Genomic DNA, 11,972 nt, shown 5'->3' with positions numbered 1-11,972 from the left:
TTTACATTTACATCACATCATAGGGGAAAACAGCAAGCAACCTTTCCTAAAAAAACAACAACAAGCAACCCTAAATCCCTCGTTCGTAGCCTCATGCTTAGACAATGTAGAGCCCAGTGCAGAGCCGTGTTGCCCAATATGACAGCGGATTGTGTTGCGTCGTTGTCGAGTGCCGACATACATAGAATCATGTCACCCCATAGGCCAGTACCCATTGACCAAGGTAGAAGACTACGGAGAGAGAAAAAAACCTTCATTTCACACTACTCCCTCTGCCACTGTCTCTAAATATCTGTCACTTACGTTTTTTGAGAAACAACTTTAACTAAATATATATTAAAAAATATTAATATTTATGATACATAATTAGTATTATTAGAAAGGTTTTTTAATCTAGTTTTTTAATAAATTTATTTAGAGATACAAATACTGTATGTATTTTCTATAAATTGAATCAAACTTGTGGCGCGCACATCAATGACGACAGTTATTTAGGGACTGAGGGAGTAGGCAGCATGGGCCTGGATATATACCTACAAGTCTACCCTGATGTGCTTGTCCGTGGGCACATCTCTGTGCAGTTCAAGACCGGCTTTGACCTTGAGAGAGAGCTTCGGCTTCGCAGTCGCCGTCACGAGCACCCTGCACCCGCAAAGTCGTGAATCCTAGCACCCCAATAATTACGATTCGTGGGAAAGCAACACGACACGATACGGGCCAGGTTGCCTTTATTTTCCTGCCGCGAAGCTACTCTCTCGCACACTTTTTCGTCCCTTGTTGGCGTTCCAGGATCAAGATGGCTTCATAATTGTCTGTCACGCGAACAGAATCTCGGTCCTGCACTCCTGCCGCGTAATTTTCATGGCCTCCTGGGCCCCGCTACACACGAAAGTGAGGCACGATAACTCTATAGTACCTATAGCCACAGCAAGCACATCCGAACATACTGATAGTTGGATTTTATATTGTCGGGTATTCCCGTGTGACGGGAGGTCCTTCTTTGTATTTTCCAAAAAGGTGACGTCGACCCATACCCGCGCGCCCATATTTCCCTACCGCACCCGCACCTTCGCCGGACAGGAGTATTTTCCAAAAAAGCGATGATGTGTTTTGTGATCACCCGAAGAAGGCCGGGCTCTTGCTCTTGCTTGCGCGCCGCATGCCGATTGATTCCGTTGACACTCCGGCCTTACACGAGTGCATGCAGGACCAGCCATGCATCCAAACAAAACCTTTGAATAATTGACCTTGGATCTCCTCTCCTCCTCGCAGCCAGCAGCCGGACTGCATCGATGGGTCAACGCTAGCTCATCATGGCCTCATGGGGGCACAGTTCCTGCTGGCGACCCCACCGTGCGTGGTGTGTCAGTTCAAGTCAAAGCTGATGCGCCACTTTTTGTGGACAACACAGCACAAGGAATTTTCAACTGTTCACGAGCAGTGCACCTGTAGTTTTCACAGGACGAGCGAGCATCAATCCATCTGCATGCGCATTATTATTCAACGCAATTAAGCGCTGTCTGCAAACTCAGCACGCTTCCATGCATGGCTACAACATTTCGGACCTGGATCAGACTATGACTAATTGTTCACGTACAGTACCTGCAGTTCTGCTCTGCATGGCTAGCTCAAGGGGTAGTAATTCAACACGAAGCTGCGGCGGTTATTTCCGGCCGCCGGCCGGCCGGTCACCATAGCAGCCGCCGCCATCTGCATCACGCCTCGAGAAGAAGAGCCAGACTGACTGATAGATGAACCCAATTTAGCCACGCTGCCCGTTGGCCATAGCGAATACATACAGGACGGGACGACAATTCCAAGAAACGGTCGAGGGTCATGTTATTTTCTGATCCAAATACTCCATTTAAATGTCTTGACTACGGTCGAGAGGTTCGTAACTTCGTATCTTGTCTGAAATATACATTGAATTTTGGAAAGACGGGCTGATCCTATCCTATTGCTAATGATCCGCTACTCAAGGTTTCAAACTGAAAGCGAAAAGGGAAGGAGCAAACGAAGACGTAGGATCACTGATCACATAACAAGCAATTAATGAATGCAAAATCATCCAAACTGCATGCCGTCGCCTCTGCCTCTTCGATCTTCCTTAAGAAATAAATGCAGAAAAAAATCACAAGATAAGACACGACTAAGGACAGAGTAATAACTAGAGATAATGGTAAAATTTTGACATCCAATGATGAAAAGGAATGTCGATGATATACATGCATGGAGATATATGCTATTATACCAAAATTGGGTCACACATATAGCTCGACGTCATGTCATTAACCAACCAATTATGGGGCTTGCTAATTTACATCTGACTTTTTCCAGAGAGTACGTGGGACATGCATGGGAATAAAAATGGGTGAGAAGAGTGCAAACTTGGTCTCCTTGCTAATTCATTTATATTCCAATACTCTCTAGAAGCAAGCAACAGTTATCTTACTATTACTAATTATAAGCCTCAAAAGAGCCTCCACTTTCATTCATACGAGATATATAAAAAAATCATCATCATTGACTATAATAACCACTTTACCTTTTTTCAAAAAACAAATTATGTACCCACATCTGACTTTATGAAAAATAGCATAAGTAACCTCCTACGTTTTCATTTAAATTATCCAAACAAACCTTTATGGAAGATAATCTAAAGTAACTCCTAAATTTACATCGAAATTACCTACTTCTGCTATTGTTTTTTTCCTCACGAGGAACCCCATTTCCATTATGACATAACACAACATTCAGCATATTAGATAGATCAGAGAAGAAGTATTCTGCTATTGTTAATAGATAATATAAGTAAGTAACTCCTTAAGTTTGCACCTAATTAAATTCCTAATGGGTGTGTCTCATCTCATGTTATTGTAGCAGGCAGTGCTTCTTCCACATACAAGGCAGGCAGGCGTTGACCACTGGAGATAGCATGCATGCCACCACGCACACAATTGTTGAGCATGTTGGTGCTCCTTCAGTGCCTCTAATATAAAGCCAACAAAAGGCGGCGCAGCCCTACATATATATATGTACCTGTGTGGCTGTGCCACACATATAGTTTTCCGATCCATTCGCAAATTTCTTGCATATGTACATGTCTGGCACTATATATGCAAGTTAACCATTGGCGTACATCTCTCTTTCCTTCTTCCTATGGTCTCTCCTGTGTTTGTCCTTCTCTCACGTCGCCGCCCCATCTCTCTCTCTCTCGTAGCAGCCATCTCTAGCTTCGCCCTGACATAACAGATGACATGTTGTGCTAGCTCCCAAGAAGTCAAGAAAATCTGCGTCAAGTCGATCGATCTAGGACGATAGAGGCTAGCTATAGATAAGCAGACAGCTAGATACCTGTTGCTATCTATTAGCCTGCAGTGTTGTACTGTACCCGGCCTACCCTGGAGCATGCATTCATATGCAAATAGCTAGCAGCTGGCTGCTTCGTTCCCTCCTCGACCGTCTCCTTATAACCTGATCCTCGTCGCCTCGTCTCGGCTCAGCTCAGTTCTTCGAAGCAGCAGCAGCTGCTTTTCTTGCACTCATCCATATAATATAAGAAGAAAAAACTAGACCCCATGTCGACGGTGGTGACGGCGACGTCGATAGGCAAGGTCGGGAGGAAGAGCGGCCTGATCTCAAGAACCCTGCAGCGGTGCAAGTCCGGGCTGAGCGCCGGCAGCGTCGGCGGCGGCTCCGGGCGGTCGTCGTCGCCGCCGGGGTGCTTCTCGGTGTACGTGGGCCCCGAGCGGGAGCGGTTCGTGGTGCGCGCCGAGTGCGCCAACCACCCGATGTTCCGGCGCCTCCTCGACGACGCGGAGCGCGAGTACGGGTACGCGGCGCAGGGCCCGCTCGCGCTGCCCGGCTGCGACGTTGACGCCTTCCTCAACGTGCTGTGGCAGATGGAGAACGCCGCCGACGCCGACACCGACGAAGAGGTAGCCGCCGCCTCCTCGCCGATATGCGGTCTGCACAGCGGCAGCAAGGGCCGCGCGGCCGGGTACCGGATGCTGAGCCCGCGGTCGTCGCCGATGGTTGGTAGGAGGAGGTGAGTCTGAGATGAGCAGAAAGAAAAGAAAAGATTAGTCGGTCGAGCATGCATGAACTAATGATGATTAGTGAGCTAATGGTGCTGTCGTATGAACTCTAATCTAGTAGTAGTTCTCTCGCTACTGCTATGCATGAGTGAGCGTCATTCATAGCAGAGACTCTCGTTGGCTTTTTGGTCATACAGTGTGTATCGACTTATTTCTTTCTCTTCTTTTCTTTGGAAACTTATATGTAATACCCATTTTCAGTAGTGGCTGAGAAAGTAAATTTTGTCATTAAGAGAACGTGTTCTCCTCATGTGCACCGGTGGATGTACACCATGATACGTACACATTAGAAGAGAGTCTCTCTCTTAATGTGCATGCATCCTAGTGCTGGCGACCCCAAAATATGTTTGCGTGGGATCGATCAACTCTGTCGATCCTGTATACAAAAGTTTGCTGGTCGTTTTAGTTTCTAAGTAATACTCTCTCCGTTCAGAAAAGAATGTAATTATAGAAAGCGTGCTGGTCAAACTAGCACAAGTTTGACCAAGTTTATAGAAAATAATATTAGCATTTATATCTTCAAATAATTTTTTTATAAAAATATATTCTATAACTAATGTAATGGTACTTATTTTGTTTCATGAGTCTTAGTATTTTTTATATAATTCTAGTCAAAGTTTGAATTGTTTGACTTCTTCGAATGTGAGAATTGCATTTTTTTTTATGAACGGATGAAGTAATAAATGTTATTTTAGGTCAGTAGCTAGGTTTATTCTATCTCGAAAGAGCAGCGTACTATTTGCCTACTGCAATATGCATGATGACGATGCAATGCAGTACGGAAAGATTATTAATCACTATTATTTTTTTATTTTATCTCCTCTTTATCTCTATCTATCTATCTATTTATCTAATCCCTCTGTCCTATAATATAGTCAATTCTAGTATTCAAAATTTATCCACAAATATAATGCATTCTAGAGGATAAAAACCAATTTTATATTAAATACTTGCCATTTATCAACCAATCACTATTAATCATGTTGATGATAACGTTTGATTAGGAAATAAAATGAGGGTACATGTGTCTTTTATGTTTTTCTTTAATTTGTCTTAAAATTTCTATAATGCACTGTATATAGGACAGAGGGAGTATCTATCTATCTATCTATATTATATACACCAAAAAAGACTCTAAAGCCACATCTACCTGGCATTTTATCAAGCATTGCACACTGCGACATATATAACTGAAGTATCATTTTTTTTCTCACGTTATGGATGCTCTAAACTCTAAAGACATGTTTGGATCGTGTATATTTTTGGGATCTAGCTTTTAAAAGCTCTAGGTGATCTAGACACAACTAGGTTTTGGTGTATTTTTTACAATCAAACGCTACCCCTCTCTAGTATGTACCGGCATGTAACCCAATCAGTCTAGCTTTCAGTTTTGCTTTTTATAATTTCACGAGCTATAATAGTATAATAAGGCAACTTCCACAATGGTACAATCTGAGGTGGATTCAAACATGCTCTAACCACAATGATGTTCGATCGGTAGGCCTTGTATAGCGCGCCAGCGTGGCCCGGTTCGACATAGCTTCTCTACCAACTTCAGAAGCTGGTTGGTGTTGTTTTGTGCCAAACGGAGTAAATTAAAATAGATCCACCTGAAGAGCGTCTTAAAACGTGCCCACTCAAGAGATGGATGGAAGATGGAACTAAAAATAGCAGCTTCACTAGCTAGTTGTATCTCACTGTAGTGGGCCTTACGTGGGATTCTACGAGAACATGTTTTAAGGAGCTGCATATGTGTGGAACCGTTTTATCAAACAATTCACCAAAATACCTTCAACTCTAGTAGTAGAACTGCTTGCGGAGTTGAAGAAGAAAAAAACTTCTAGTGAAATGGAGCTTGCTACTGCTTCTTGTAGCGGCCGCTACACATGAACAGTAGGCAGCATGCTTCCAGCTCCAGCCGCAGCAAGCACGCTGTTGGGCACGGCATATCGATTCTACACGAGTGCAGGACCAGTCAGACAGTCACGCATCCAAACAAAAACCTTTGAATAATTGACCATTTGATCTTCTAGTCGCAGGTCGCGGCCAGCAGCCTCCGCCATTAATTGAAGAAGATTCCTGGACTGGACGGGCCAGGGTCGATGGGTCAACGCTCATAATCATGGGAGGGACTGCAAGTCAAAGCTCACGCGCCACTTTTGGTGGACAATACGCACGTCAAGTCTAGCGCAAGGAATTCGACTGTTCCAGAGCCGCCCCCTCTGAGATCTGTGTAGTTACCGAGTGCCCCGATAATTACCGAGTGTCAGAAGTCGGGGCACTCGGAAAACAGTATTTACCGAGTGTCAATACTCGGAAAACAAAAACACCCGGTAGTAGACCGCTTTACCGAGTTCACACACTCGGTAACTTAAGACAATCGGTAAAACTACAAGTTTACCGAAGGGGCGCACTCGGTAAAAACAGACACTCGGTATTGAGGTGGCACGTCACCTAGGATAGCAACCGTGCGCCGAACGGCGTCACGACATGACATGTTTACCGAGTGTTATGAGCGTACACTCGGCAAAAATCACGGTAACAGCTCCGCCCGTAAAGCGCCCATAGCAAATAAAAAAGACCGAAAATGTTTACCGAGTGTCACTGCACAACACTCGGTAAACACTATCTTTTACCGAGTGTATTGGCGCAACACTCGGTAAAATTCAACCAAATTTCTTGTTTTTCCCTTCATTCTTTTTCCTCTATCCACATATGATATTTAGTACTCCATTCCAAAATATGGTGTTTATTTCGATTTATTTACTATATTTCACAAAATTTTCATTCTTTATGAAAATTAGGTACATATCGTGTAAATTTAATTGTAATAATTAAAATCGAACTCGATAAATCACGAGATTGGAAGAATTAACATTGAAGCATACATCTATGTTATAGAAAAAATTTCATAACGTTTTGGAAGTATTTTTACATTCGTCGCTGCCGAACCGGTACATCTCCCAAAGAGACGCTAAACATTCACAATGACGAGTAGGATTTCTATTAAGAGTGAAATTCAACAATATGATTTGAACTTGGAATTTTTTAGATAGTAAATAGATGACATGAAATAGTTCATGTGAAAGTTTGGTGAATTTTAGGATTAAATTGGCATTTTTTTCTTTTTTGTTTTGCATGAAATAATGGATACTTTTACCGAGTGTGACCTGAAACACTCGATAAAGGTTAGCCACGGCCCACCTGTCTGCCACAGTGGGCTGCCATGCTTCTGTTTACCGAGTGCCGTAGATCTGGGCACTCGGTAAACATGTACCAGGCTTATATTTACCGAGTGCCGTAGATATGGGCACTCGGTAAACATGAGTTTACCGAGTGTCGTACATCTAGGCACTCGGTAAACAGAAGCATTCAACACAGCCGTTTCTCCCTCAAATCGTGCACAGACGCACACACACACACACCGCACACGCCTCCCCACCGCCGCGGCCGCCTCCTCCCCTCCACCACCGCCGCCACCGGGCGGTCCCCCACAGCCACCGCCACCGGAGAGACGGAGAGAGAGAGAGAGACGGAGAGAGAGACAGCGGCACCGGCGCACCGGACGACGATCCCCTCCGCCAACGCCGCCCCGTGCTCCCTCCTTCGCTCCCGTTCCCGCGAGGTGGGGTGGGGTGGGCCCCAGCAGCAACGGCGGCGGCGAGCACTCTCTCCCCTCCACCACCGCCGCCACCGGGCGGTCCCCCATAGCCGCCGCCACCGGGGGAGGGCGGTCACCCGCTGCCACCGCGGGACTGCCGCCGCCACGGCCGCCTCCTCCCCTCCAAGCTCCAGACCTGCTCATCTGCTGACTGAAGCATTGCTCTCAAATGCTCGGTAATTTCCTTGCAATCGTACAATAGATCCCTTGCTTTTGATAAAACTTGGCCCATTGCTTTGATTCTATCCGAAGCACTGCAAATTAGAGAAGAGATAAATCAGTAGAGAAAGAGAAAATATTCAGTGGTTGATGGATGCTGTTATCTTGTTAAGTGCTGTTGCCCAATTGAATAGTCGCTTCACAAAACAAACTTCATGTTCAGATCCTCTGAACTGTAGGATTTCTATTTCTTGAAGGTTAATCAATGAAAGTTTCTTGATTTTCCAGTTTGATTGTTGAGCACAAACACAACCCGGTGGGCATGAAGTTTTACCCTGACAAGCAACATATTAGCATCATAAGTTTAACATATAACACCGTATGGAATAAAAGGAGAGGAACCTTAAAATTACCAGAATCCCTAAATACTTAGGCCCCATTTGAACCATTTGGATTCTGAGAATCCACATAGAAAAATTCCCAAAATCCTAGTATCTCATCAAACAGTCTTGATTTTAGAGGGATTTTCACTCATAGATATTTAAAATACTCAAATCCAATAAAACTGTTGTGATTCTTTTTATCTGGATTCTCAGAATCCGATGGGATTCAAACAACACCTTAGAGATGTGTCATCAAGACATCAACATCTGTGAAAAAATTCTTCTACTGAACACTCATCTTTTCTTGACATACATGGAGTGTGATCATGTTGTCAATAAGTTAACCGAAAAGCCTTGCGACCAAATCTTGCTAGGCATTTTGCTCCCATTTCTGAATTGAGGATCTCCAGCATGGAGTAGAGTTGTTGGAGCATGTGCTACAGCTGTGCTGTGCAATGTGCATCTGCATCCGAGCCGAGACTGCTTTGCGCCTTTGACTCCAAAGTCCAATGTCCAATGTCCAAAGGGGGCCAACTGGCCATAGTAGTATTAGTATTTAGGAGTACTCCATTTATAGTATATATAGTAATATTAATCCGGCATGCATCAGCAAAAGGAATTGGAGCAGCAAAGAGCCTGCGTTTTTTTTACATCCATCACTATACACAGTAAGTACATGCATACGTACTCCTCCGACTGGCAGTAACCAAAAGGTTGACCACTGTTAGTCTATTACAGTAACCATCCGTGTTTACCTTGTCCAACCGAAATCATGAGACAGATAGGCACTCACGGATTGAGAAATGAGATAGGCAAGCAGCAGCAGCTTCCGGGCGGTACTGTCGGAGATCCCCTCCCCTACCCGGATGTTGACGTGACGGGTCCAGGGTCCCGGGTCCGTCCGGTCAAATGCGTGTTGGTCCGTGAACATGGCTCCAAATGCAAGTGCAATTCAGATTTCAGGGACGTCCATAGTCAGCGAGGCTAAAGTTTACCTCAGGGCATAAGGTTATCAAATGAAAGTGAGGAAAGCTTTGACAGAAGACATACCAAAATCTTACCTTTTCCTAACTTTTATTGTGATATCATGATTGAGCCTGCCCTGCTAAAATTCAATGAACTTGCAGTACAATATACCATATATTTCAAACAGACCGACTAACTAAAAAAGACGCTTATTTCCAGCACAGGTACTAGAAAAGAAGTGCTTTGATAATGAGATACATATACCATATGTTTACCACGGTTAAACTTTGAAACTAACAGTATGAAACCAGCACCTAGAGCAAATAACAACTCATCAGTCTATGGCATGGCAGGAAACGCAAGAGCATATTTCTTTACATTATTTATTTCCATGGCAGCTTCGTACTACCTGTAGTACCAAAAAAGTAGCATATCTTTACAGCTAAAAAGACGCAAAGGGGATTGTCAACCTGCTGATGCTCTACCTCAATCTTCGATAAATCTTGCTAGTGATGTTTGTGGCTACAAAAAAATTGGTTCCATGTATTCCTCCATCTACAAGTGACATAGCGGCCTTTCAACCTTAGGTAAAATCTCATCATCCAATCTAGCAAACATCTTCTATGTGAATCGACCAAGAACATGAATGTCTCTTTATCATCTCATATGGTTTTTCTCTAGCACTACTACTCTATTGCTCTAAACTGCAATATCGTCTATATGTTAGGATGGATGACCGTCAGTGGATGTACACGGGCTATCAGAAGAGGGGTCAATACACAAATGAATGGATTGAGAAGGCCAATGATTTCATGACAAAGGCATTTGCAAACGGACGGCGACATGCCTAGTGTCCCTGTAGGAAGTGTAAGAACAAGGCAATGAAAACATATGAGGAGATGACTAAAGATCTTGTCAACAATGGATTTGTAGAGAACTATACCCGGTGGACCATGCATGGTGAACGCCATCGTGCGAGAGAAGAGGTCGTGAGACAACGGATCGAGGAGTTTGATTCTGAAGTCGGGGTGGCAGAAATGTTAAATGACCATGACATGGCTTTCGATGAAGGAAGTGCAGAGCAGGAGCCAGAGCAAACTGCAAAGGCGTTTTACGCCATGTTGGATGCGGCACAACAACCCCTTCACGGGCGCACCAATGTTTCTAAACTGGATGCCATTGCACGTCTAATGGCTGTGAAGTCCCAGTTTAGCTAGAGTAAAGAATCCTTCGATCAACTGTTGACAGTAGTTGGCACCCTACTTCCGGATGATCACGTTCTGCCAAAGAACACGTATGAGTCAAATAAAATCCTTCGTGCACTCAAGATGTCGTACGAGCAGATACATGCTTGTCCGAACGGATGCATCTTATTCAGGGGAGAACATGCTGACGATAAGTACTGTCCGAAGTGTAAGGCATCTAGGTACATTGAGTTAGAATCTGGTGATGGTCGGAAGACGCAAACAAAAGTCGGCGCAAAGATCCTGAGGTACCTTCCTTTCATACCGAGGATCCAACGGCTTTTCATGAGCGAGGAATCCGCAAAACAGATGACGTGGCACAAAACTGGACGCCGATACACTAACAAGATGATACATCCGTCCGATGGTGAATCATGGAAAAGCTTCGATCGGAAGCATACCGACAAAGCTGACGAGGCTCGTAATGTACGCATTGCACTGGCAACTAATGGGTTTAATCCTTATGGAATGGGTTCTTCACCATACACATGTTGGCCCGTATTCGTCATCCCTCTCAACCTCCCACCTAGCGTCGCCTTTCAACGGCAAAATATTTTCTTGTCACTTATAATTCCAGGACACCCGGGGGCTAATATGAGTGTGTACATGGAGCCTCTGATAGACGATTTGGTCCATGCATGGGACGAAGGGGTAGTGACATACGACCGATTCACAAAGACAAACTTCAGAATGCATATTTGGTACCATTATTCCATGCATGACTTCCTGGCTTATGGGTTATTTTGTGGCTGGTGTGTTCACACGAAGATGCCATGCCCGATATGCAAGTCAGCTGTGGAGTTCTTTCGGTTGGAGAAGGGGGGCAAGTTTTCATCGTTTGACAAACATCGACAATTCCTCCCTCTTGACCACCCATTCAGGAGAGACAAGAAGAACTTTCGAAAAGGTGTCATAGTGGAAGACTCTGCACCGGAAATGATGACAGGTGCCCAGGTTCTTGAGATGTTAGATGGTCTTGTGGTCAACAATGAAAAGGGAGGCTTCGTGGGATACGGAAAAGAGCATGCCTGGACACACAAGTCGTGCTTGTGGAAGCTTCCTTACTTTAAGGACCTCCTTCTTCCACATAACATTGATGTAATACACACTGAAAAGAATTTCGCCGAGGCGGTCCTTCACACAATCATGGACTGGGAAAAGTCAAAGGACAATGTCAAGGCTAGATTGGATCAAGCAACGCTGTGCGATAGACCAAAGCTAAACATGTTGCCTCCCTTACGCGGGAAGTCATGGAAGAAGCCTAAGGCCGACTTCGTCCTAATGAGGGCTCAAAAGAAAGAAGTTCTTCAATGGTTCCAATCGTTGATGTTCCCTGACGGGTATGCAGCGAATTGGAGGAGGGGTGTGAACTTAAGTACCATGCGAATCACAGGGCTCAAGAGTCATGATTACCACATATGGATTGAGCGCCTTCTTCCGGTGATGGTTCGTGGCTATTTCC

General features: G+C 44.5%; 1 protein-coding gene across 1 annotated transcript; it reads left to right on the top strand.

Annotated features, from left to right (window-relative positions):
* The first annotated feature begins 3,578 nt into the window (after positions 1–3,578).
* Positions 3,579–4,279, top strand: LOC136459755 (auxin-induced protein 10A5-like). Its single transcript, XM_066459592.1, has one exon. It carries the CDS (start codon positions 3,579–3,581, stop codon positions 4,050–4,052), a length of 474 nt encoding a protein of 157 aa, XP_066315689.1. The 3' UTR covers positions 4,053–4,279.
* The last annotated feature ends 7,693 nt before the right edge of the window (positions 4,280–11,972 follow it).

Source organism: Miscanthus floridulus, chromosome 6, assembly GCF_019320115.1.
Source record: "Miscanthus floridulus cultivar M001 chromosome 6, ASM1932011v1, whole genome shotgun sequence".
NCBI lineage: Eukaryota > Viridiplantae > Streptophyta > Magnoliopsida > Poales > Poaceae > Miscanthus > Miscanthus floridulus.
Note: the sequence above shows the minus strand (reverse complement) of the source record. Positions and strands in the feature narration are given on the sequence as shown.